Here is a 27,764-nt window from a genome sequence, read left to right as displayed (position 1 = left end):
CTATTTCCTCCCATTTTAGCCTATTCCTGCCTCCTTGCATGTTAATATACCCTATGTCTGAATTAATTTGGCTCTTGCGCTTATGCCTGTTGCTTCTCCTATGGCTTCTATGTTTCCCTAGTCTATGTTCGTCCTCTTGGTCGCCTTTGTTTAAACTGGTGGCTTCAGGGCCCTGGGCCCTCCTAAAAAAGCTGTTGCCTGGCGGCCTATCCTGCCTCCTACCCTCCTACCGGTGGCCCGGCTGTAGTGGATGCCTTCTCGTGCAAACGGGTGGAGGCCGGCCTCGTACACATCCCTGTTAACCTCCATTGTGGTGTACCCAAGTCGTCGGCTTAGGCTCCTAATGACCCGGTTGGCTTCGACTACTCTCCCCTCTGTTCTGCTGGACTGCCCTTCTACTTCCGGGATTGTGCATACAGTCACGTGTACTTTCTCAGAGGCCTCCTTTATGTTATTTATACCTACTTCTAACTGCCTCCCGAGATTCCGGCTCGTCCCCTTTAAGACATCCTTTACGATGAGCAGCGCCCCTGGCGGCCAAAGTTGGAAGGCATCGCCGGCGCGGCCACCTCCTCCCATTGAGAGACGACTCCGCACGGCACACTAGCAAGTAGCATAACACTGCATATGTTTTCTAGGCGTTTATGTGACTATGCACGTACGCACCACGGACCATAACTATACCAAAATTAGCCTTTTCTTTTTTTTTTCTTTTTATTTTTAACCAAGCAGAACAATAATAAAGCAGGCATTAGAATTTTAAAATGGCTGCACCCATTTCCAACTCAACCTGTATTGAAAATTTTTATCTCTACGCAGGTTTCTACTTCCTGCTTTATTTCCTTCCCTTTCTCTTTCCTCTCGTTGGTGAGCTTTCTGTGTCGTTCGTGATGGTACACGATCGGGTTATCAAAATTTGCGGCTTTTAACCTGCAAAATGAGCTCAGCATGCATCGGTGACCTGCCAGATGTTGTGCTAGAGTATATATTCTGCTACCTCTCGCCGTACAGAGACTTTAAATCCTGCAGACTAGTCAGCAAAGCTTGGTACGCGCACGCTAAAGGTAAGTCTGCAATATTTTTGGTTTCCATCTTTTCGGTTTAGCGAGGGATTATCCCGTGTTTACATACGTGATCATATTTTCTCCGCTGAGATACATTCTGCGTCTCAGCCCAACTTTAAGTTACGTTCATTCACTGTTTGGACGCAAAACTATAGGAGCACTGCGTTTGTCTTGAGCCTCTTCCGTAAACACGGTAGATAGCAATTTTTCCTCAAATGTAAAAACGCCGTTATCTGTATTGTTTTACTCTCTGAGCGTTTTGATGGCAGTGGAGCGAACAGATTGAGGAATAGTTCTCGCTGTGGTGAACGTGTTTATGCTTGACGTTTTTGTTTGATACTAACGCTCGCTCTTATTAACTGGCATCTAGCTTCATCATATGATAAAAGCAGTGTACTTACATGCTCGTTTTTTTCTACGCTCTTATTCGTCAAGGGAACGCTGTGTTATTCGCTGGCCTTTCGAGACTCTGTATCTGTGGCGCAAAATCAACGACGCAACGTTGCACAAATACCTGAAGAACTTTGTTTAGCATTCACAGCCGCAGGTTCAACGTTTGCATACATACCTGGAGAACTCTGTTCCCTATTAGCGTTCATAGCTAAAACGTTGCGCTTGATGTAATTTCTATTCCGGGGAAGCAAGCATCGGCACGCAGCTGTTACATTTCATTTTTTAAGGCGGAAGCCTTTAATGGCACATGCTGTGGACAGTGTGTGTCCCGCTTTTGCGGCGTTCTGATTAGCCGATGCGGGACGCGTCCCTGCCATCTGCAATGCCCCTTGAACGCGCAACAAGGAACGCCAAGCAGTGTAAAAGGCTTCCTCTGATGGGGCTGGGGCAGGTAGATCACCGCCACTTGCAGCGGGGGCTGGCCTGCCACTGAATTTTTATCTATTTTAGGCCGTCATTACACCCGCCACCGCTTCGGTGGTGGTGGACGATGGCTGTTGTTGCGGCGCGCGTCTTTCTCTCCCTCTTCTTTTTTCTTTCTTGTCTATTTTCTCTTCTGTCTGCACGAGGCAACGGAGGTGGCTCAGCTACAGAGCCAGTAGCAGGCCTGTGCATTTTCTTTTCCTTCTTCCTACAGCCACAACAATGCAGTGATGGTATTCTGTCCAAACTCACACTTGCTGGAGAAAATGAGATAAATACTGCGCTTTACCTTTCCTATAAACCAATTATAATTATAGTACTGCAACGAATGCAGACAAGAGACTAATCATGGGAGGCAAATTATAGGAGAGGAAGGGTAGGCTTTCACCATTCTCCTCTTGAGACACATCTAAGAGACCCTTTAATTTTTCAAGGTACCCGCATAGTTTTTTGCATAATGTCTGGGCTACAGCTTGTCTGAAGTTTTTGTTTGATTTTCTTTTCAGCGGCAGAACGAAAGATTCGCAGGGACTTCCTCAGTTCCATATCACTGCAAAATGTTGTCTGGTGCCAGAAACCGACCGAGTCGGGGCCGACGATTTCTAAGCGGTACTCACACAGTGCCTGTATGCTTGGGGATTCGATGTATGTTTTCGGCGGTTGCACCACAGCCAACACGACTTTCAATGACCTGTGGCGTCTTGACCTGGCAACCAGAAGATGGATTCGGCCGTTGACAATGGGTGAGCTGCCCCCAGTATTAAATTCCTGCTGCAAAATTAATGTTTGCTTTTCTTTCATTAGTAACTAAGCGGTCGTAAAAACCCTCGAGCTCCTAATCCTGCTATCAATAGTTAAATCATGACTTATTCAGGCTTCACTTGTGAAGAATGCTGTGACCTCGCTATAACATTTCACAGATCCAATGCTAGCAAACCTGATAACTTTGCGTGCTCTCAGGCTTGTGCACCACCATAGAAGGCATACTTTTTGTTTCACTTCCAGAACACAGTCCACCCTCCTAGGCCTACCTACTGTGACTGCCTACCAGGTCTTATACCAGTACACTGCATAGGAGTCCGAAGCGGTCAGATGTTGGGCTGGATTAGGTAGCCAGTCACTGAAGGAGGTGGAGTGGAAGCCTTAATGTGTGTGTTAAGATGTGTCGGTGCAAGATTCTTGGGACTGTGAAATGTGCCGCAGTCCTGGGGCTAAATTATGCAACGATTGCATCACAAAAATCTGTCACAAGGTGATTTGTTAGGCCTGCTGCTGTTTGTATGTTCACTGATCAGGTTTGACTAATAGAAGTAGTGCTAATTGATCTGTTTCTGGGTTTACGATGTGATTGTTGCATAATTTGGTCCCAGGTCTAGCCACAAGTAGCAGGCCAGTTCCTGACACCACTGTTTGGCAGCAAATATCTTAGCAGCTTATAGGGCTTTGAGTTGAAGGGGCAGATCATTGGTATAGTACAGATCGGGCACTACAGTATCCAAGAAACAAGGATTCATCATTTTAACTTGGCAGTGAAAATTGCACATATCAAACTGCACTGCTGTCTCGCAGAGAAATGCAGCCCTAACACCCATGACTGTAGCTCGTGAAAATATAATTGATTTCATTATGTGCACAGTGTTCTCTTTTCTTTCATGTGTGCTAGCCATGTTTTATCATATTTTGTGCTCTTTTTAGCGTGCCCTCCAATAAAAAGCAACATTTCCTTTGCATTTCTGGTTATGTGCTTTTAGCGTTTGTCACTGGATGTTGCCACGCTGTTTTGAATTTCTTGGATGAAGTGGTAACCATGATGAACTAAAGCTTTTGTCGTTCACATATACATCCCTGTGCCTTAAATAAGCAAGCTAAAATGGATACTGCTCTATACTAAAAATGTTTGATTGCCGTTTGCCTGGTGAGATATACATTAGTTTTCGGTAAACACATTTGCCGAAGTGCTCGCTGCTCATGTTTCCAACATGACTACATAAAAATTGGCACGTGCACTGATTGAACAATTCTCGGTAAAAATTTTTCACGGCATTTCACAGAGAAAACTGTTGTTGAATAATCCATTTTAGACAGAAAGCTTTTTGTTGTGATGAAAAAACAAAGGGACACTTTAAGTGCGGTGTTCAGTCCCTTTAAGCTTTCTTTTTTTTCATAGGAATAGTTTCTGATGTAATCGATGTCTGCCTCATAAGGTACCCAATAATAATAATAATAATAATAATAATAATAATTACTATTATTTTGTTTCTTAATATTTATTAGTGGTGAACTTTTGCATTGTGTAGAACTTATTCAGGCTAGTTGTGTAGCATCATGTAGAATTTATATTCATATTGATACGTAGCAAGGTATGGCCAAGAGATTAGTCCAAGATGACTCCGGGCACAGCACACAGAAACACAGCAGCGTTAACCGGGCACTAACCGACGCTGCTCGCACGTCGTCGTCACCAAAACTCACGAGCTTCTTCTTCTTTCGTCCTTATGCAGATACCAGTGCATGCACCGCCTAATGTAGCACTACCCCGCCGGCTGAAAAGCACCGTCCCGGTGCGTACTAGCGTCCAAACCAGGGTCCGTGTAGTAGGGCTTGAGGCATGCAACATGGACCGTCTCGGTGCGTGGTGTAGAGGTATGCGTTGCGGGGTGCAAGGGCTCAATTTCATATGTCACTGGAGTCACTTGTCGTAGAATGTGGTAGGGTCCTGTATAACAGGGCAAAAGTTTTTGCGAGAGGCCAATGTGGCGAACTGGGGTCCAAAGCAGCACGAGAGAGCCGCAAGAATACTGTGTGTTGCGGTGACAGGAATCATAGCGACGTTCCTGGGAGTGCTGGGAGACTGCGAGTCGGTTGCAAGCCACAACGCGGGCAGCATCAGCTCGGGCTATGGCGTCACGAGCATAGGAGCTGGCAGTGGCGGCTGGAGGGAGCAGGCTGTCAAAAGGAAGCAGAGGTTCACGGCCGTATAGAAGATAGAAAGGGGAGTAGCCGGTAGTGTCGTGACGCGACAAATTGTATGCGAATGTCACAAATGGCAGCGTTATGTCCCAGTTGCGATGGTCATCAGAAACGTACATAGACAGCATGTCAGTTAATGTCCGGTTAAGGCGTTCAGTAAGCCCGTTTGTCTGTAGATGGTAGGCAGTCGTGAAAGAATGACAAACGTTGCACAATCGTAGGATCTCGTCGACTATACGCGCAAGAAAGCAACGGCCACGGTCGGTGAGCAGTTGGCGGGGAGCTCTATGGACGAGTATAACGTCGTTGAGGAGGAAAGTAGCGACATCAGTTGCACAACTGGTTGGTATTGCTCGTGTGACCGCGTAGCGTGTGGTGTAATCAGTGGCCACCGCAATCCATTTGTTCCCCGATGCGGAGTGGAAAAGGCCCTAGAAGATCCAGACCCACTCGAGAAAATGGGTCTATGGGGATGTCGATAGGCTGCAGTAGTCCAGCTGGTAAAACTGGTGGCTTTTTCCGGCGTTGACAGCGGTCACAAGCAGCCACGTAGCGGTGGACTGCACGGTATAGGCCTGGCCAAAAGAACCGACGGCGCACACTGTCGTATGTGCGAGAGACGCCTAGATGACCTGCTGTGGGAACGTCGTGAAGCTGTTCAAGGACGGCTGTGCGTAGGTGCTGAGGGACTACTAGTAGAAGGTCGGGGCCATCAGGTCGCATATTGTGCCGGTATAAGGTGCCAACGTGGAGCACAAACAAATGAAGGGAAGGGTCATGGCAATCGACGCTGAGGCGATTTATAATTTCGCGAAGCTGAGGGTCCTGGCGTTGCTCCCGGTGAATGTTGGAAAAGTCGGAAATAGAGAGCACGCAAGCGTCATTGTCACATTCAAGTTGGCTTGGCGGGTCGACTGGATGACGGGACAGGCAATCGGCGTCTAGATGCAACTGGCCAGACATAAACTACTGAAAAATTGTACTCGTGAAGTCGCAAGGCCCAACGTACAAGGCGGCCAGTAGGGTCTTTGAGTGTGGAAAGCCAACACAATGCGTGGTGGTCAGTGACTACTGTGAATGGCTGCCCATACAAGTAAGGGCGGAACTTCGTAATGGCCTAAACTAGAGCTAAGCACTCGCGTTCAGTGATGGAATAATTCTGTTCGGCAGCAGAGAGGAGTCGGCTGGCATAGGCGATGACGCGAGGGGAACCGAGCTGACGTTGTGCGAGAACGGCACCAATTCCATGACCACTTGCGTAGTACTTCTGTGGGCGCTGACGGATTGGAGTGAGCCAACACTGGCGGACCGGTGAGATGGGCAATAAGAGCGACGAAGGCGGCCGATTGTTCGTGGCCCCAGGAAAAGGAGACCCCTTTTTTCAGAAGCTGCATGAGTGGACGGGCGATTTCCGCGAAGTTTGGTACAAATCGCCGGAAATATGAGCAAAGTCCGAGGAAGCTACGCACGTCGCTGCTTGATTTCGGTAAAGGAAAATCACTTACAGCGCGAATTTTGTCGGGGTCCGGCTGGATGCCATGGGTGTTGACCAAGTGTCCTAGGACCTGGCGACCAAAGCTACACCTTTTGGAGTTCAACTGAAGGCCAGCTCGTCGGAAGACACCAAGAATAGCTGAAACATGATGAAGGTGGCCCTCAAAGGTTGATGAAAATACGATGACGTCATCGAGGTAGCACAGACATGTGGTCCATTTGAACCCGCGTAGTAAAGAGTCTATCATGCGCTTGAAGGTCGCAGGTGCATTACATAAGCCGAAAGGCATCACCTTGAATTGGTAGAGGCCATCTGGGGTGACAAAAGCCGTCTTTTCACGATCTCTTTCGTCAACAGAGATCTGCCAATATCCAGAACGGAGATCGATGGAGGAGAAGTAGTTGGCACCATGCAGGCAGTCGAGGGCGTCATCGATCCTTGGAAGAGGGTACACGTTTTTCTTGGTTATCTTATTTAGGTGTCGATAATCTACAAAAACCTCCAGCTGTTGTCTTTCTTTTTAACGAGTACTACCGGAGACGCCCAGGGGCTGCTTGACGGCTCAATAATGTTACTGGCCAACATTTTCTCCATTTCTTCCTGAATGACTCGGCGTTCGGAAAGAGCAACTCTGTAAGGCCGTCTGTGAATAGGGTGGGCATAGTATCGATGCGATGTGTGACGACGGACGTTTGGCCCAGGGATCCGCGACCGAAATAAAAAATGTCGCTGTATGACCGCAAAAGGCCGGCAAGTGCGCTTGCATATTCGGGACGCAGGTCAGAGGCAACCATGGCTGAGATGCGGTCCTCCAGACTATGTGACGGGACAGGTTGTGCAGGTACCTTGGCATAATGGTCGGAGAGGACTGCAGAAATAGTAAAGCTGGACAAAGGTGACAGCTCTGCAAGGAAAATGCCCTCCGGGAGAACTTGCGAAGACGTGCTGAAGTTGAGTACAGGAATGTAGGTGAGGTTATTCTCGACATGTACAATGTTATGAGGTAGGACGGTGTTGCGCTGTAGAGTGACGTCGGTGATGGGGTTGACAATGTAGTCGCCGTCAGGAAGGGAGGGAAAAGGTGACATCAGCACGTATACTGCCGCCTCGGGAGGTATGCGAGTAAATGTACTGGAGCGGAGGCGAGGCTGGGATTGGTCAGCACTAGGGTCGTGAACACAATGGGGCAGGGCTAGGCACAGAAGTCCGGAGGCACAGTCAATGAGAGCGGAATGGGCTTTTAAAACGTCTAGGCCTAAAATCATGTCTTGAGGACAAGTAGTAAGGACGGCGAAGAGCACAGGGAGGTGATGGCCGGCGATGCTGACGCGCGCAGTGCACATTCCGATGATGGTAGCAGTGTTTCCATCGGCAACACGAACTGTAGAGGTGTTAGCGGGCGTAATAACTTTTTTGAGGCGCTGGCGGAACGATGAACTAAGGACTGAAATGTGGGCTCCAGTATCAATAAGGGCAGAAGTGGAGACTCCATCCACAAGAATGTCAATCAGGTTACGTCTGGGTGTGGGGGTCGGTTCCGAGTTGACAGTCCGGGTCGGTAATGCAGCGTCACTCCCGGGCGCTGCACTCGCTAGTTTCCCGAGTAGGTGCCGGAGTATGATGGGGAGGAGCTGCGAGGAGGGACCGGTGAGCGGAATCGACGAGCCAGTGGGGATGGAGATCGGCTGGTGCGACGGGCAGTGGGGATGGTTTCGTTGCAAGGCTGATGTGTTTGAGGAAGATAATGTCCAGGTCCATCATAGGCGGGGCGGGGCTCCTCTGGTTGGGCATGGAAGCGTCGAGGTCCATTGTAGTATCAACGGTCGGCGTTGTAATAAGAGCGAGGGGCGAAAAAGGTACGGCTACGGCAATAACGAGATGTATGGCCGGCGCGACAGCGAATGAAGCAGATTGGCCTGTCGTCTGAGGTGCGCCACTCTGCAGGATTGAGGCTAAGGTAGCGATGTGGGGAAGCCTGGCTCGCGGTAGCAGCAGCCACTACAGGAACAGGGTGCGTTGGTGACGGTGGCAGCACGGGGCTGGAGGAGATGTCGACGTTGGCGAGTTCTTGATGAACAACGGCCTGTATCATGGCCATAGTGTCGGGCGGCGGAGACGTGAGTGGTGCAGGAGCCAAGGCCTCGAGTTCTCTCCGGATGATCCGAGTGATGTTCGCTGGATGAGAAGGCTGTTCCAAAGGCGGCAGGTCAGTGCAGGACGATGTAGCTGCCGTGTTTGGAAGGCGGTCAAAGCGATGTACGATACGGAGTTGTTTAGCCTGCTCGAATTTTCGACAGACTTGAAGTACCGAGTCGACGGTAGCGCGATCCGTACAGAAGAGGATGTTGAACGCATCATCCGCTATACCCTTGAGGATATGCCCTATCTTGTCACTTTCTGGCATGGAGCTGTTCACCTTGCGGCACAACGAAAGGACGTCTTGAATATAGGAAAGGTAGGACTCCGTGGGGGATTGGGTGTGAGTGGAAAGTTCTGTTTTTGCTGCGCGAGCCCGCCCAATCGGTTTTCCGAACAAGTCCTGTAGCTTTTGTTTACAGATTTCCCAGGTCACTAGCTCTTGCTCGTGATTTTGAAACCACGTCTGAGCTGTTCCCGCCAATTAGAAGATTACGTTCGCCAGCATAATGGTCGCGTCCCAGTGGTTGTTTCTGCTGCAGCGCTCGTACTCATCTAGCCAGTCGTCGACGTCCGGCTTGTCTTCGCCATTAAAGATGGGAGGGTGGCGGATCTTCGTGAGCACCACTGGCTGAGCCGATGTTGCTGCGATGGTAGGGGCTGCCTCGGAGGTCATAGTGGTCGTTGCTGACGTCGTTGTGAGCCCAGATAGGTGGCGGTCACTGCGAAAATCCAGCTTTTCTGTGCTATTTTGCTCTTATATTCTGTTCTGAGCGCACGGGGACCTTGAGTCACCTCCACCAGGATGATACGTGGCAAGGTAAGACCAAGAGATTAGTCCAAGATGACTCCGGGCACAGCACACAGAAACACAGCAGCGTTAACTGGGCACCAACCGACACTGCTCGCACTTCGTCTTCACCAAAACTTACGAGCTTCTTCTTCTTTCGTCCTTATGCAGATACCAGTGCATGCACCGCCTAATGTAGCAATATTTAGAAAACACGAAGGCTGTATAACCAACACTGTATAAGCAGCGAGTGGGGGTACATGTGTCTGCTTTCACCGACTACTTTTTCTGTGTTTTATGTCAGAAAAGCAACTTAGTTGGTTGCAGTGGCTTAGGAATACTCTCGTAGTACATTAGAAAATGAGGAACATTGAAAAGAACAAAGAATACTACTCAGAATGAGCGCTGAACATCAAGAAAAATTGAAATCCAGCACATTTATTGTGGTTGCTAGCTTGTTAGGTCAGTAAATATTGACTGGTGGCAGCAAAAACTACATTACTTGTGCTGCACTACTCGATATGTATTGGTAAAAGAGTCTCCTTGTTTGTGTGTATGAATGCTTTCGGGTACATTATTTTTGCGCCTTTTTCACTGTTCATTTTGTCCTCCTTTCTTTTTCCCATGTAATATGTCAGGGTAGCAGTTGGACAAGGTCTAATTAGCATCCCTGAATTACCTTTACTTAAATATTTTGGTGAGCTTGCCAGCCCGCTTAATACTCTCGGTCATTAAGAAGAGAGCTGCTGTGAGTACTTCCTCCTTTGCTTTAAAACGTTGGTCAGAAGCGGGGGGTTAGAAGTGATTTCATCTATTTGATTGTGGATGAAATTCGAAGCGAAGTTTTCTGGAAAGCCTGGCTCTAACCTATCACAATTCTTGTAATTTGCGTATTTCCAGGTACCTACCCACCACCAAAAGCGTGTGCATCTCTCGTGTCATACAAGGAAAATCTGCTGCTTTTTGGTGGCTGGACACATACGTCTCCGTATCCATTGCATCAGGCACGTTGTCTTCTTTTGCCTTTGGTGATCTCGTGTAGTGTTGTTCAGCTAGCACATCTAATTTCGAATGAGTGAAAATCGTAACTCAAACTAGTCAAACTGGTTTAAGAAGCAAGCGCCCTGTCAAAATATTATAATTGGCTCCTGTTTGAATCAACTTGTGAGCTTGTTCCTTAAACCAGTTTGACCAGTTGCGATTTGAAGAAATTGGGGGGGCGCGTAAAACTTGTTAATAGCTCCCATTTGCGGCTCCTTTCGGTGATCCTCATTTGCATACTTTGCTACTCAATCCCTAATTCCTTAATGTGTGCCTTTGTAAATATAGTAGCTCATATTCGTTAGTGTACGGTTATAAGCAGCTCAGTTATGTGAAAGACCACCATTGCCCATAATTTTGCGCTCCCAACACCTAACAGTGCCAGTGCCAACAACGTTGGAATTTCTGCACAACAGGGCCTATCATGGTAATAGCAACTGGTTGTGTGCTGATAGTCTGCACAGCGACAATACAGAAAATTTCTAGCATAGTAATAATAACAATAATAATAATAATTGGTTCACAGGAACCAAACGGCACAGTATCTGTCACACTTGTTTTGTGGACACCTGAACCGCACTGTAAAGGAAGGTGGGAGTGAAAGTGGAAAGAGAGAAAGAGGAGTCGTAGTAGAGGGCTAGGGAGTAATTTCGACCACCTGGAGATCCTTAACCTGCTTTGACGTCGTACACCACACGGACGCCTCTCTGTTTCGCCTCCATCGAAACACAGCCGCCGGCGGTCGGGATCAGAGATTTGCATTTCCGTGGACACGTGAGCACGGGTTGAATTGCTATAGCCAAATCTTTGGCCTTGGTCGACGTGATGCTAGATGTGTTTTGTAGTCTCTGGTTAGAATTATATTGTGGAGTTGGGCCAGCCAATACCATATTTTTATAATAACAGTTGTTGTTTAGCTTTACGAAGCTACCCACTCACATGTTGTGATCAACATTGAATTAATCGCCCGTAGTACCTGTCAGATAGCACAGTTTCATGTCCTTTCGTGGTGTCTGCAGCACTGCTCACCTTTTTGCGCTTTCTTTCCGTTTGCATTTATAATTGTGCATTGTGTATTATCGTTATTGAGATTGCATCTCTGGCTGTTGATTGTATATTGATTATTAATGCAATGAAATAGCAATAGCGTTTCTCTTTTGCCCAGAATAACAGCTTTTTGTGTCAGTGTGGCACTTTTGATATGGGCACTAGAAGCTTAGTACATTTTCCTTCATTAGCTGCATACTTTCTGACCGCACTTAACGTAATACTGCAGTGCATTTGAATCATTTTTCTGCCATTTTTTTTCCCATTTTCAGCTTGGAAATGGTAGCTGCAATTCAGTATGTGGAAATTGAAAGCCTGGTGCCTAACTATCTGCTGCATGCAAAATAGTTTTTGCCACAACCATGTTGCATCCCGACTTCGCAGTTTACAAAACTTCTATGTTTTGGCTGAAGCTTGGCCTGTAACAAATGAACAGATTGGCATTTTCCATGCTGGTTCTAGTCACAATGTGCTTTGTGTGCATGCAGCCACAACATGGTGGTGGTTTCCTGGTGTCTATAGGCCTGGTGAGCAGTGCTATTTTGTTTTCATCGTACTCGGTTCTCTGTTAGATGGTGCTAAAGCTGGCAGGCTTCAATTGGAAATATTGCTGGTAGCTCTTCTAACAATCTTTTTTGCATGATATGTTCTCGCATACCTCCAATATTTGGTCTGGCCTGCAGGCATGGCGTATCTTCCGCCACTTGCACGTCTACAACTGCCATGCCAATCGGTGGACCCAGGTCAGCACGGTTGGGGGTTGCCCCTCCATGGCAGGTCACTCGGCCACCATGCAGGACCACCTCATGGTGGTCTTTGGTGGACTGCATTGCGCCAACCCTGTGGGGCCATTTTCCAGGTGCGTGCCTCCTCCTAAGCAGCCCATGGGACTTTCCAGGTGCATGCATGCAAACGACATCATAGTGATGACATGTCAGTCTAGGGATAGCTGTATTTGACTTTGTGATTATTGGCTGAGTGCTAATTAATTGCTCATTGTTGAACTGATTTTCACTGCATATGTAGTAATAAATTTAATAAATTGCTTGCGGTTGGTTGAGTTGCCTCCCTATCCCAGAGCTTATGGCAGGAAGTGCTTGCCACTTTAGCGCAAGCGTTAGATGTAGCCATTCTGTGTCCTGGTTTTTCGGCAGTCGACAGTCTTTGCAGTAAATGACACATTACTGAACCTATGGTATGTATGGGAAAGGAGACGGTGCAGCAGGACGAACTTATTTTCTTTTCAGTTCAATTTTGACAGCAAGGTCATAATTATCGGGAGTTACATGATTCTAGTGCAGGAATAGATTTTGGTGTGAATTAAGCCTGCGTAATAATGTAACATATGCATGACCAAGTTCTTTACAGTATGTGCGCACAGTCATGGACAAAAGTTTTAAAGGCTGCCGACTTGTGAAAGAAAAAAGTTCTCTTGGCATTTCCTCACTCACTACCTATTCAAGCTTATATTCATTCCAGTGGATGAATCGTGCATTTCCCCCTCACACTTTTATGAATGTTGTTGACATACTTTGCCTGGGAGCGCAACTTTCCCTTATTTGCAAACTCATAATCCAGAAAGTCTTTTTTTCTTTTCTTTTTCTATTTTCATGACTGCGCAGGAAAACAGCCCCGCACACTTTTCATATGCTAACTCGGTCAGCCGGCACTCTGTCTCCGCCACATCATCATTTCCTCTCTCGTAATGCACACATGTGCATAAATTTATTGATTTCAGCTTGTCAGCTTCTTGGTTCTTTGATGCTGCTTCCTGCCTGTGTTCTCTGCATGTTTGGCCTGTTGCAGTTAGTACGGACAAACATGGAAACTTCAGAGTTCACCTAAGGTTACAATTGTTAAGGTTTACAAAGTTTACAGGGTTACAAGCAAGGTTGCAGATGTCATTGCTGTCCCTAGTGGCTGAGAAGAAAAGGATGTCGTTGTAGAACAGGAAATTAGCACCTATATCAGCTGGTGCTAAGAAAATTTGTTTGCCAGCGCTGGCCCAACAGACAGTAAAAATGTTTCAAAGGTGGTGGCGACCACAGTGACCATGAAGCAGTGACTGTAGTGAGCACTTTTTGCACGGGGGATATCCAGGGCTGCATAGGCTTCGTAGCGATAACAGCTGCTTGTAGTATTGTACAAACTGTGTTTTTCACTGTTGATTACTTGCACGTGCTATATTTTCTTATTCTTGTTTGTGGTATCTTACATGTCTCTTGTTTTATGACAGAGCAATAGTGTTGTGCCCTTTTGAGAGAGTCACTGCGCTTGCAGTTCCAATGATGTCTGGGTGTTGGACCTTCGAAGTTACATGTGGTCCATACAGAGCACCACATCACCAAAGCCCTGGCCACGTTATGGCCATTCTCAAGTGAGTAGTAATATAAATACTTTTTTTTTTCTGTCTGCATGTGACAAATTTTTTTCTGGGCTACTTCCTAATGTGCTTCTTGTTCACTTATTGTGCAACGACTTTTAGCGGTTATCAAATCGCCGAGCACTGACCTTATTGTTAATGGTTGTATGGCCACTTTTAATTGCAATATTAAAGTGAACTCTGATTGAACCTTTGACGTTTCCCATATTGCATTTAAGATTCTCTCATGACATTGGAGATTTACTTTTGCTGCTGTGAAATTTATCGAGTTTCTCGACGTCAGGTGATAAGAAGGAAAACAACTGGTTATTATTATGAACGTCATAAAAATTTGCTGTGGAATCTTTTAAAAGCCAAATGCTTTATTTCTTACCAGCATAGTCCAGCAGTGCAGTATTGTCAGTGCACAGTTTTATGAAATGGCACTTATTGTTCGTGCTCCAACTATTAACTAGACATCCAATTGTTGCATGCAGCCTTAGTTGTTGTAAATGCTGTAGCGCCTGCACAAAGCGTCGGTGTCTGGAATTTTCAACCACAATGTGTTGTTATTTCAGATTTCCTTGGATGACAAGCATATTCTGATTGTTGGGGGCTGTGGTGGTCCCAACATGGTATGTATTATGCAAGGCTCTGATTACGCTCTGTGTGGCATGATGGAAAATGAAGTCCGGGGGTAATACTATTATGTATGTGAATTAAAATTGCAATGTATGATCTGTCACAGAAGCTTCCAAGCCAAGGCGCCTGCGATCGGCGTATCGGTGTGCAATACCTTATGGCAACGTAGGGGTGGCTACAACCATTTCAGCTACTGCTAGTCTTGAGCTGACATGAACATATCAATGCATCCAGCTCACCAAGAAACAGCCCTGTGTGCACTGGGTTGTGTAGTTCCGGGACACATGGGGCTTGCTTAATCTTAAGACAGCATTGTGATGCCAGACTACCCTATACTGTTGTGAAAGATAACTTGCACGGTAGCATGTTCACATAGACCGCTATACAGCGGTCTATGTGAATATGCAGTATTATGCAGTATTATGGGGGAACTCGTCTATACAGACGAGTTCCCCCATAATACTGCAGTTTTAATTCCTTTAGGGCTTTTTTTTTTTCACAAACCTTTTTTTTTTCTTTGGTATTTGTAGGGCCACTTTAGTCGTTTATACCATATTCACTTGATTCTAAGCACACCCTTTTTTTCCACGATTGCGATGTCCAAAGTGAGGGATTTTTGTTTATTCTAAAAAAAAATCGAATCTAAACTAACCCCCCCCTTGTTTTTGTGTTGATAGCTTAATGAGAAGGGTGCGATAAATAACAAGTTTATTTCACGAAATTCTTACGCAACCGTGATTGCAGTGGGCTTGAAGTTCAAGCTGTGACAGCTCTCTTCAAACTCACTCCGACTCTGCTTACGGGTTTGCCAAACGACTGACACCAAACAAAGCAAAGCGGGTCCGCGATGCCTGCAAAACCTGCCATGATCTACCAAATTATCGAATGCCTCGAGATCCAGGTCGACGTCACAATACACTGATAAAGTAATTGGGGTCGCTTTTGGTTGGCTTTTGCTGTCCTGTGCTGCCAGATATCGTGTAGTGTCGGAACGCAGCAACACAAGAAGTTGGGGACCTCGCCACCCCTCAGGTCTCAAACGGCTGCGGCTTGACTTAGTGAGCAAGCACGCTGGCAGCCTTGTCTACGCGCTCTTCCTCGCGAAAATTGGAGATGCTTAGATTTGCATGGAAACATTTTGTCCTAAATTTCTTTTTTGCAAATATAGGAGGTGTGCTTAGAATGGAAGGGGGCTTAAAATCGCGAACATACCGTAATTTGCTTGTACTTTGAATCAGCTGTAGCTGAGAAAAACTTGTCACTTGTACCTTGCGGTAGTTCTGGTTTTCCTCAGTGCCTTGCTAACATTTTTTTTTCTTTTTCTCCTGTCTTGTCTCCGCCTGCAGCTTTTGAACGATGTCTGGCTTTTAGAAATTTCTGGTGACTCTGAAAAGCCTTGGATCTGGAAGGAGGTCATGGTGACAAACCGAGAGCATGCAGCGCCCCAGCTCTCATTCCATCCTGCTTGCAAGGTTAGAAACACCTGTGTATTCTAGGAGCATTGTGGCTTCATTCATCGGTGTTTTTCGTGAATGATTGCATGGTCATTTTATTGTGCCAGGCTTGCTAGCTTAATGAAAATAGAATAGGAAGTGGTTGGTTAGGAATAGAAGAGACACGTCATGAGAACAAGGAAAATAATAGGAAAGTTTAAGGGGTGTATGCAGGGGTATATGCAGGAACTCAAACGGCTTTCATTGTTCGTGTATGATATGGGACTAAATTTGCCACGGATATTAGTTTCTCCAAGCAAAACTTAAGGTAACAGTTGGGGTTCTGAGCAATTAAAATTCTCTTTAAGTCATCCCCAGGGCGTAAATTGCATAAGAGAAAGCACGCAAGTTTTCTGTGTTCACAAGTTTTAATTGGAGATAAGTTCTTGGCTGTGCTTGACAAGAATTTTTTGTAAAAGATATCCGCTGTATATGCAGAAATCAAACAGTACATACATGTAAAAGCTGCATTCTGACTGTTTGCGTTGTAGGTTGGGGATCGGGTGGTAGTCCTGAGCAAGTCTCAGAGAGCGTATGCAACACCAGCCGGTCTGCACCCGGGTGGCATGCTGAGAGTGCGACCGACGCATCGGGTGTGGGTTCCTCCAAGCCCCGAACAGCCAGCCAGGTTTGGAAGTTCAGCCACTCTCACTTTGATTTGCCCTTTGTTCTTGGCACTACTACTTGTTGACTGAACATCATGCTGCAGGAAAAGACTTTAGTCATACGCATCCATGAGCCATTATAGGCCACAAGCAGTACTTGCAGTAAAACAAGCTGTCACTTGTAGACAAACGTTGTTTTAGCTGAGAGGCAGGTGGCATCATTGTTGATTTATCTGCAAAGTTCAGTTCTGTGTAATTAAAAGATGTATAAGAGCAAGCCCAGTTGTTGAGGGAGCAGGGCAAATTAAGAAAAATGAACCTGTACATTTTGAATCTGTTTCTAGCATGTTTCTTCTCTACTGCATCCCTTGTGAGCTTAAAGAGCATTTATTTTGTTGTTTGCATGGCAACCTTTCTTCATTTTTCTTTGGTCTTTTTTATTTTTTTTTGTCCATTTCTTTCTCTATTTTTGTTGGCAGTTCTTGTCAGGAAATGCAGTTCTTGGCCCACGTGCGCATTTTGCATTTTTCTTACTTTATTTTTCTCCGTGCTTCCAGGCCTCAGCCAAGTGATGGTCAGCGAGACACGTGCGTGAATGGGACGCGGGGTGTTCTCAAGAGGCCTCTTGAGTCTCCTCCTTCGTCCTCGTCCTCTTCCACACCTACCTCATCGCCGTTGTCAAGCCAGCCCATTGCTCTGCATCAGGGCCAGGCAGATTTTGCCCTCCCTGGTGAGAACCTTTGTGAAAGTATCAATCTGCTCTTAGGAGGCTCCACTGTTAGATTGGCTCCTCCCCATGTGCTGTTCATGTACGCAGTTCTGAAAACCACACTGCTTTGCTTAGGTTTGCTGATGGTAACTATTCCATTTAGCAGCATACACAATAACACACATTAGAGAATTTTAATATAGCGCTACCGTGCGAGCGTCAGTACGCATGTGCAGATCACCCCGATGGCGACAGATGGCGCCACATTCCTGTCATATTTTGGCGGATGTCGCACATGGGGACCAATCAGCGCGTGCTGTGCTGACGGTGCACGGTAGTGGCTGACGGCTGCGGTAAGCTGCAATGCTAAACTAAAGGTCTCTATTAAAAAAATGCCAAATGGTCTAAATAAATATTTGAGGCTTCTTCTACGCCATCTCTTACAGCACATGTGTTGTGATGGAACATTAAACTCCACACTTTGAAATTTGACTGTTAGTCGGGTAGACAAGGTACGACTGGTGCAGTATGCAGTAACTGCAACCATCCATCCACTTGTTGATTAAAGGGGTCATGACAGCTAACATTTGAGCATAAACTGATTATTGCATTTCACTCCACACACGTTAAACTAAAAATCCTCGAAGTTTGAGCTCATTCGGTGCAGCAGATATTTTTAAAATGAATTTATTTTATTATTCCCAAAACAGCTTGCCAGTGTGGCAACCATTGGCCGCTGGCGTCACAACAGTATATTATCTCCATGTCGTCCGCTATTCGCGACACTGGCTGCACTCCTGTTTGCATGCAGTGGACGGTGGTTGCTGAATTTTTTTTTCTTTGGCAAATGATCTTATTTGCATATTCTCTTATTTCATTGAGAAGCCTTCACTATAATATGCGATCTTAGTGATCCTCGGAGAAATGGATTTGCTTTGAGCTTCCGTCCTTTGTGTCAGTTGTCCACGAAAGAAAAAGATGTGTCCTTTGATATTGCAGACGACGCCTTGCCGTCTCTTCTCTTGTGACGTCACACGAGCATTTCAAAATGGCGGTTGCTCTCAGTAGGAGGAGTTTCCAGATTCCGATTTCTATCTCGCTTTTTGTATATGCACAGCGCACTAGGCATTGAAACTTTGCGGCAGACTTGTATATTATTCACAGAAGTATAAAACTGCAATACATCAAACGAACCTGTCATCACCCCTTTAATAAGCATCAACAAAACAGTGAGCATGCAATCCAGAATCCTCAGTGAGAGCAGAAGGGAGTGGGTGCTCAGATTATATGGTCACAGGTAAAGTTGCTTGAAGCAGAGTGAGGTGCTAAGTTTACTGTCTTTACTTTTTTTTCTCTAATGTTAAAAACAGTGGGTTTATTTCTTAGAAAGGTGGTGGCTTCCAGTGGGAGCTTGTTGTGGCCTTTACCTCCTTACAAAATGTGTGAAAGAGTGAAAAATAAATTGCCGCAGTATACTTTTGCCTGTCTTGACGGAAGTAGCTAGTAACACTGAAACACTGTATGCATGCGCCTTGTCTTGTCGTTCCCATACAGCACCAGGCTATAATAATCGGAAAAGCACCATCATTCAGGGAAATACTGTGCACATCTGTGTGGGCCTGCTTTTAGTGTTAGTACAGTAGCGTCACTCCGTTGTGTGGAATTTCAAAGCCTCGGCATCCTTTCAACCAGAAGACAGTTCAATAAATCAGATATTACGCTGAATGCAAATTCAGGATACACAAACAGTAGGGCTATACTTTTGCCTGGGTTGTTCAAGAAGATGTGACTGTTCGAGGTGAGCAGTAAATCGATGTATCCAGGTTTGATGCATCCGTGCTCAACGGTATTTTTATCTGTGCAGTGTAACTTCCAGCGGGCTCGAAAGTTTCAACAATGTTAGAGTTAAAATGGTAATGCTAAATAGAGAGCTTTGCAGCTCTGCAATGGTGTGCCCGCTCTTTTTACTTGCAGGCTCCTCTGCAACAACAAGCAGTTCAAGCTGCGATGAGGAGGACGAAACTGGCGACGAGGTTTCGCGGAGGCTGTCCTCCAAGAAGACGGCACTGTCGACGGTTGGCGGCAGTCGCCCCTCGGTGCGCCCCAATGCCCGGCATAACCGGCAGAGACAGCTGGAGCTGCTGGACCGGATGGAACAGAGGCTAAAGGCGCTCAGGGCAGGAGGGCAAGTGCATATTTTTTGTCCAGAACTGCTTTCGTTGACTTGAGAGAAAATCGTTTGCTTCGTGTGAATGAACGAAAAGTTCTAGCAGCGTGGTGTTGTTGCCAATACTAAGTGGTTGTAAACCTGAAAGGTTGCATGGCTACCTTAGTGGCTTCTAGTGTGTCTTGATATTTATTATATTTATATGGTATGCAGAATCCTGCATAAAATTTATGCTGGATTTTTCAGTAGGGCATAAACCTCTGCACAGTTCTGGTTTAATTTGATTTGTAAATATTGTGTGGATTTTGAAATAAACAAAGCGAACAGTGTTATCTATATTTTCATTTTCGTTTTTTTTTTTTCATTTATCAGATATTCGATATTTAAAGGCATTTCTTTCTCCTATTCGTGTCTTAAAATGTCTTTTCACATACCCGTAGTGGACATTCTTCTCTTTGTCGCATGTGGTGTCGCTGCTACACCTTAGTAAAACTCACATGCGCAGTTGCGTGAAGAAGAAAAAGGAAAGGCAAAAGGAATACCAAGCATGTGAGGTCTTGAACTACTAGATTCAGGGTCTTGTATACTACAATCTTGTATAATGCGGCCATATACTCTGCACGCGTGTTGTGTGTGTGTCAGAGAGAGAGTGCTGCAAGTTTTATTTTCTTTATTCTCGCCTCTCGTAAGGCTTAAAATGTTGACTCTCAGCATTTTCTGCTCCCATCATCCAGGACGTCTGTGCCGGCACGGAAGCGGCCGACTGTGGCGATATGCCCCATGCGGCTCTATGTGCTGGATATCAGCCAGGTGTCTCAGGAGGCGAAAGCCGCATGGTTGCCACAGCAGCCACTGGCCACCGCGGCCAGTGCAGCCTCTGTGGTGGAGGAAGTGATCCTGTACTCCCTGGTGCTGGGTCGTGGTGAGCTCATTCTGTTCGGTGGCATTCAGGTGAGCTTTGCTTTTCTGGCAGTTGTTTCTTGATGGTTTGGGTTGGCCTATGGGGTTTAACGTCCTAAAACTATTCAGGCTATGAGAGATGTCGTAGTGGAGGGCTCCAGAAATTTCGACTGCCTGGCGTTCTTTAACGCTCACTGACAATATACAGCATATGGCCACATTGCTTTTTGCTTCTATCAAAACACGGCCATCACGGTTGGGATTTGGTCCCGCATCCTTGGGCACAGTAGTCAAGCGCAGTAACTACTGCACCACCATGGTGGGCAGTTGTTGCTCCAAGCAGCAAAGTTGCATTGTGCTGGGATGATAGCAAAGAAGGAAAAGATGGATGTAATAAATGATATATAGTTGATTAAATTATATTGCCACCTGGTGGTTTCAGGTGGCGCCTGATAGACAAAGAGGTCATACACTCCTGTGCACTTTTTCTTCTAGCTGGGACTTGCAGTAGAACAGCCCTTGACTCTGTGTCTCTGCCCTCTTACCTTTCACGTAAATCCCCGTCTTCGTGACAATATATAGTTGCTTTGCATGCCTAAGTGACTTGTGTATCAGCCACTTGTAGCACTATAAGTGTTGCCAGAAACAAGAGGGAACATAAAGTCTTTTCTGACTACGAACCCGTTTCCAAGGTAGTCCTTAGAGAATTAGAAAATAAACGAGAAGTTAGGCCTGCTGAGTTGTTAAAGAACTTGCCGAAAAACTGAATTAGCTATTTTTGGGAACTGCGGTACTGAACTCCACGATCTAAGTAATTCTTTCCAAGCCATGTGATGTTACTGGGAACAACCAACAAATCTATTGCAAACGTTTTCCTGCCGCGGTACTATTTCACTTATCTGCCCTCGCGTATGTATGCAGAAGGACCTTGTGAACAGGCAGGAGGACACAGATGCCACGTCTGAAGTTGTCTCGAGTTCTCTGCACTTCATCACATCCAAGAGGGATGTCATCTGAAGGCGCTTTGCCTCCTCTGTGTTATCTGCCAGGGCTACTCGAGCATCCCTCTTTTCTCTCTCTCTCTCTCTTTTTGTATAGTACTTTGCGTGCACTTTCTAGAGGTTGGATCTTCTGGTGCCTCTTGTTGTTCTGGTCGCCAAGCCATGCACCATACTGTTTGTTTGCATGTTTTTTTTTCTTTGCATTGAAGACCTGCCATGCGGGAATTGCGTTTTGGGGAGTGAAGGAAAAATTTTATTGCAGAGTTTTTACTGCTCTGTGTGAAGTGTGTTGGTGAAAAACTGTGCATGTTTATATATTAGTCATATTGCGAGACCTTGCTTGCTGCGGTTAAGTGCGTTTTAGGGTAACTATTTCAGCTGTGTGTTGCACGTTGCCGTCACAGCCCAATGCATGTGTCACGCATTGTTTTTGGCATTGATCCTGGACCAAAGTGACCGTAAGAAGTGTTTCGTAAGAAGTCTGCTTTACATTAGCTGAGCTGTTTGCCATCAGGGAAATAAATAGATTATGCATGGTAAATTGTTTTATAATACTTAGTAAATGTATGGACCGTTGTGGACTAAAGTGTTCATTAGCTGTTCCTTTGATTGAAATCTTATGTACACAAGGCGAGCGGTATGCCAGCTAGGAAATAGATTTTATGTGATGACTTGTTTTCTAATAATTGCGTGGACTCAATTGCGCTGAAAGATATGCATCTTAAGGCAGGCATTGTAAAAAGGCCCGTGATTGCGTTGCGCTTAACTCTACTTGGAAATGGCTTGTGTATTTCGAATTCGAGTTGCTAAATTCCTTTTCTTGAGTCTTTCTTCAAGTGTATAATCAAGTTTATGAAATTTCTCCATTATTTATACAAAATTTAATTCATCATCTGGCTGAGCAATCAGTTCGATGGAACTTGGCATCTTTTGCTCATGGTCTTCGGAAGATAAATTTTTATCTCATTGTGAACAAAACTGTCGCAATGGTTCTTAACAGCCTTTTTTGAGTGACTTGGCTGAAAAAGTGTAGATAACGTAACATGGAGGTGTATTCCTTTGCGTTTCTGGTCGTGTGACGAAATTGTGATGAAATATGTTCATGAAAACTTCCTTTTTGAAGGAGACATTATAGCTAGCAGACATGCTTGAACGCACAACAATATCTTTAGTTTATTACGCTATAAGAAGGCTTGCTCATGTGTATGTCTAGCACTTGAAGGCAGCGTCTGTCCAGGCTGCGATTTTTTAATTGCAAGCTTAGCGTATAGTCAGAACGCTACCTCTCTCATTCATTGGGACAAGCTGAAAATTGAAAGCACAATTTTTTTGCTGTGTTTGCTTTGTTTGGGCTTTTTTTCTTTTTCAGTTCTCTGTTCTGGTCTATGTACGCACATGTTTAACCTTGGCGCAAGATAATATGCTGGCCTGCATGCTTCGAAGAGTATGACTTGCTGTGTAACAGGGCAGTAATTGCCAGCATGAAAAATCACCACCTCTTGGTACTGCTAAAGCACCAGCAGAAAACAGTCAACCTGCTATTATACATGCTTTTGTGGTTGAGTTTGAATAACATCTGTCACTCCATTTTGTGGCCTTCAAGTTGTGCACACTGTATAACTACTGTGGTGGTATATCATGGTCGCACTTTTTGTGTGTGCAAACATTGGGTGCAGTTGACAGCAGAAGGTTACGGGAAGTGTTGTTGAAGATGAGAGTCGCAAAGGAAAAAGAAACACTGAAACCTGCTTACTTGTGCTGAAAAGAAAAAAAAAGTATGTAATTTGACATTTCTCAGGTTTCGCAATTTCTTGCAGCTTGCCTAGAGAAGTCTCACTGTCAGGAGGCATGTGATGCTGTGCTGCTTCGCAGAGATTTCACAGAGATAGAAATGCCTTTGTCTCTGTGAGAACTGGGAGCAAAACTAAACTTTGCTAGTTTTGTGAACAGCAGCGCTCAGCAGATCATATTGGATTAAGTTTTATCTCTGAGAAACATGCGAGGACAGAAGGGGCAAGTTGGCCTTTCTGCCGAGCAGGCACTTGCTAAAGTGTTATATTACATAACTTAATCACCCGAATCACTGAATTTGACATAGAACTTGGGAGCCACAAACTTTTGACAACCTTTCAGCAAATGTGGCAAATTTTAGACTAAGCAGAGATATTTAAGGAACAACGTTATCAGTGCTATGCTAGTCTAGGTGGCTGCACTCAATGTTGGAAGACAGTTCTTCTTGCTGAAATTTTAAAGTGATATCGTTAAAGGCCCTGTTAGCCGAAAATCTGGCGGCAGACGTAGGTGGCCGTCTGCCGGCATTGGCGTTGTGAGCGAAAAATCATGAGCATAGCACTGGAAGATGGTAGCTGGCACCTGACATGACCGAGCCCTAGCTGGACGTAGGGTTGCCTGAAGTATCCATTAGCTGTTCCTTTGATTGAAATTTTACATATACTAGGTGAGCAATATGCCATCTAAGAAATAGATTTTGTGTGAAGACTTGTTTTCTAATATTTACATGGGCTCCCTTGCGCTGAAATGTTTGCATCTTCAACGCAGACAATGTAAAAAGGCCTGTGATTATGATACGCCTAACGTCAACTTGGAGATGGCTTGTGTGGCCATTTCTGGTAGGTGCTGCCAACACGGGTTTCTCCTTTCATGTAGGAGGGTGACATCAGAATCAGCCTCCCAGGACCCTTGCATTCACATTACCCCTAGACCATGCAAGCACGTTCATACGGCTTGGTTAGAGCGGGGCTTTATATGTGGGCTGGTAGCCTACGCTGTTGCATCATACCGTCAAAGGCAGAGTTTGTGTCCCCCATAATTTTTTGCTCTGGGTCGGGGTGCGACCATACTTTGTTCACCTCTAGCTTATGCGGACTTTCACCATCCCACCTTCTTGTGTAGTGTGCCTCCATATAATTCCTCCAGGGTATCTATCAATCTATTTTCTCTCTGCGCTTGCATTTGAATCCACTTTTGTCGTACAGTCATGGCATGGCAGGTCTGCATTTTGTGATTACAGGGACCTCTTTCCCCACTGCTGTGGTATCTTGTTTAGTTGAGCTGAATTCGAGCTTTCAGTTTGTTCGTAATGAAGTTTTAGTGTCATCCACATTTCAAAGTTTGCTTAATTTGGGCAAATTTTTCATCCCTTTCAAGGCCTAGCTATTAGGAGCTGGCTGTACGACATTTCCTGGCTAGGTTTTCTGCTTTATTGAAATAGAATATTGAAATTGAAAATTGCTCTGTTGAAATAGAAGCTCCTAGAAAGAAAAACGTATGTCTGCGAACAATAAGTGATCAGCACATGTATGACTAATAGAATGAACTGCAGGAAATGTTACGGATAATTGATGCTGGGTGTGTGTAAATATTGAAGTTAAAATTCTCGTGCCTGACTGTGAGATACAAGTCCTGATCACTACGTGAGTTGCAAGGACATGGCACGGAAGTGCTGCTTCCGAGTGAAGCTGCTGTTGTAAATATAATGAAACTCTCCATTGTCATGGAAGTTGAGTCCATTTCTGCAGGGCTTGACTCCTGCTCAGCATTCATTTGCAGTGCTCCATTAAGTGGAACGGTGATAGGCTTTACGGAATTGACATGTCTATTTTTCTCTTTTTTGGTATGCCTGCTGCATTGTTTTTGCTCTATTAATGAGTTATCTGTATGCCCATAGCATTCTATAGCCATTGGACTTTTCATTGTGCAGAGTCCTGACTGCAGTGTCGAAACAGAGACGCGAACCATGAAATGGGCAGGATGCTGCAAGTAGAATCGCAGAAATATAGCGGGATAGAGGGATAGAGAGAGCAGAGATAGCGTGCATGGTTTGACAGCTTCATCATCAGTAAAGCGTGTCTTGCTTTAGGCTTCCCTGAATGACTGAGCAATGGCTGGAACATTTATTTTGACTCGATATGGAACATGTTGACCAGAGATATTTCTTTCCTTGCAGCCTGTTGTAGAAGTGAACGCAATATTGTGCAGATAGATATCATTCATTCATTGCTAGTTTTCTTTTTAGTCTCGCATTTCTGCACCTATGCGGTGGTATTTTGCACTAGAGTTTTGGGGCATTCTTGCTTTCGCTGTGAAAGGGTCCCATGTCTGTATGTGTTGCTTTGAAGACTCAGTGCCATAGACGCAGTGTACATTTTGCCGCTCGTGTCTGTAAACTTGAACTGAGCGAGTCATTTTGTCATATGTCAGCTTCATTGTAATTCTGTCCTCAAGTTAGAAAGGTTGATAGTATTGTTCCTGCGGAGGAAGGAGTTCCAGTGGTAGGGCATTCATTAATATACATAATGTACATCAATATTCGGTTTAAATCCCGGTGCTGCTGTTCACTTTCCAGTTTTTGGTACGAAATCACTACTTTATGGGGTAAAGTAGAAAACTGGGTGATGAGGTATGCCTGTTGACCGTCGACCTTCTCAGAAAAAAAAAAAGTTCATCGGAGTAGATTTGCTGAATTCAAGGATTTCACGTTGGAAGTGAGTACAGAGCCTCATAGCTATTGCCACAGCTGATCACCCCGCATGCTTAACTGCCATCTCTCGCATTTCGCATTGTATTTCATCACCTTCTTGAACTTCCATCTCTGTGCAATGAATCCAAACGCAGCGGTGCTAACTCATTGCCTTTTTAATGTGCATTAAGTGGTCCCGAAATTTAATAGCGCGCTACCTCTAATGTCCCCATTCGCCGATTTCACTGATTTTTGCCTGAAGCCTGATGATCTCGAATGCTTAGCGTGAAACCGAAAGCGAAAAACACACGCACTTGTGCATATACTTCACACTTGACCAACTTGGCTAAATCAGCTATAAGAGAGCAGCAATCGCTGACGTGCAACATCTCAAGGAGTGGTTAGCACCATTATTAGGTGTTTATTTCCACGAAAGGGCAATTACCAAGTGGACTGAAACCTACAGACATCAGAAAAACATGTTACCAGTATTGCTAAGGTCCCATCGCATGCAATGCATGCTTGCCTCACACATGCCACACAAATACCGTGCTGCAGTCACTTGGCTGGATTTCAGTTAAAGAGAGCGTTTGGTCCCTTAAACAGATTTAAATCTTTAGAATATTCTTTAAAAAGTAGCATTGCAAGGTGCTCAATGAATATGGGCAGCCATACCAAAGCTGTGGCATCGCAGTTACACTCAGGGAGACTTCGTGTTGAAATATTGATATATATTGAGATGGTCTCAGGGTTATAAATATCGAACCCCTCTTAACAGCACCTAGTGTATGTTGCTAAAAACATGAACTACAAGACCTAGTAAAAAGCGGCATGTCATAAAGACAAAAACAAGGCTTAGCACTACCTCTACTGTTCAGTCTTCAAAGGAGGTATCAGAACAGCTTTGCCGCAGCCATGTTTGAAAGTTTTATTCTAGCTTAATTTCTGCAGGAAGTATATGTACTGCAGTGTTCGATGAGCATTCTTGGCTTGTTTCTCATCAATAAATGTACGCCAGTCGCTATCCTTGCACTTTCTCCTGGCTGAACTTCACTGCCAGCTTTCTTTGGGTAATGAGTATCGTAATGAAATGGTGAACTTTGCCAACAGATGTGTTATGTGCTAAAGAGAGCATACCAAGCTCATGTTTGTAAAATAGTGATATCTTTTTTTTAATAGTGTGGAATGCAGAGGTGACAATGCCATCAGGGTAGTTTGGTCAGTCGGGATCTGGGAAAAAGAAACACGAGCAAACACAAGTTTCACAGTAACTTGCTTGTAATTTACAGGTAGGAAACCTTTCCTTTTTTTTTCTCTTGCAAGGCAGCTAATGGTTTTTGCTTTTTGCTGTATACTATTTTGTCATTCATTTCATAATGCTTTGTTAAACCTTTGTACTTCATGGCATGTATAGTGTTTGCTGGCACAGTCAGCCAGTGAACAAAACATTACACGCACGCATAATGCCCTCTTGTTTCAAAGGTATTGCTTATGTAAAATTGTCCAGATTGTGAACATTGGTTGACTTACATATTTCTTCCGAAACTTTTGTTCTGTTTGAGGGTCTCTACATTGAAACCTATGAAGGTTTATGTTTTGCGATAGGTCCATGCTTTGAACGGGCTCCTCTGAAGCACGTGAGAAATCGTGAGAAATTTTCAAGCTGTTGCGATTTGCTTCAATGTTTAACACAAAAACTGCTATCGCATATTCACTTATTGTTATTGTGTTTATTGGATTAACCAAGCACTGTTTGCAATGGTTTTGGCATACAGTTATTTGAGACGTCCAGGCTCGGCAGTTTTTTTTGCCAGTGTTGAGTGTTACACGAGCATTTTTGTCCCTGCCATGGTGGTCAAATCGTGTAGCATTTTTTGTCATTGTAAGCTACCATTCACTTGTAATACGCACAAGCTGTATAAAATGTCGGGCATTGAAGTGCGTAAGGAGTGTTGACTAACAAATCTGAATAAAAGGTTAAATGTA

At 45.0% G+C, this 27,764-nt stretch overlaps 1 protein-coding gene across 1 annotated transcript; it reads left to right on the top strand.

Moving 5' to 3' along the window:
• The first annotated feature begins 607 nt into the window (after positions 1–607).
• Fbxo42 (F-box protein 42) lies at positions 608–27,764 on the top strand. Its single transcript, XM_084598724.1, has 12 exons — positions 608–1,064; positions 2,447–2,683; positions 10,232–10,335; positions 12,103–12,278; positions 13,700–13,796; positions 14,360–14,416; positions 15,770–15,895; positions 16,408–16,544; positions 17,079–17,251; positions 19,205–19,415; positions 20,132–20,348; positions 21,219–27,764. Exons 1-12 carry the CDS (start codon positions 938–940, stop codon positions 21,312–21,314), a joined length of 1,758 nt encoding a protein of 585 aa, XP_084454850.1. The 5' UTR covers positions 608–937; the 3' UTR covers positions 21,315–27,764.

This window comes from Amblyomma maculatum, chromosome 3, assembly GCF_055883805.1.
Source record: "Amblyomma maculatum isolate TAMU_Amacu chromosome 3, ASM5588380v1, whole genome shotgun sequence".
In the NCBI taxonomy this organism is placed as follows: Eukaryota; Metazoa; Arthropoda; class Arachnida; order Ixodida; family Ixodidae; genus Amblyomma; species Amblyomma maculatum.
The sequence above is the reverse complement of the archived record's forward strand: the minus strand, read 5'-3'. Positions and strand labels throughout refer to the sequence as shown.

What these genes read in the sequence shown, in the direction of transcription:
- Fbxo42 (XM_084598724.1), top strand. Translation starts at nt 938, where the DNA reads ATGAGCTCAGCATGCATCGGTGACCTGCCAGATGTTGTGCTAGAGTAT. An exon ending in CCTGTGGGGCCATTTTCCAG is followed by an intron (nt 12,279 to 13,699) that starts GTGCGTGCCTCC and finishes CTGCGCTTGCAG; the next exon opens with TTCCAATGATGTCTGGGTGT. An exon ending in GCTGTGGTGGTCCCAACATG is followed by an intron (nt 14,417 to 15,769) that starts GTATGTATTATG and finishes CTCCGCCTGCAG; the next exon opens with CTTTTGAACGATGTCTGGCT.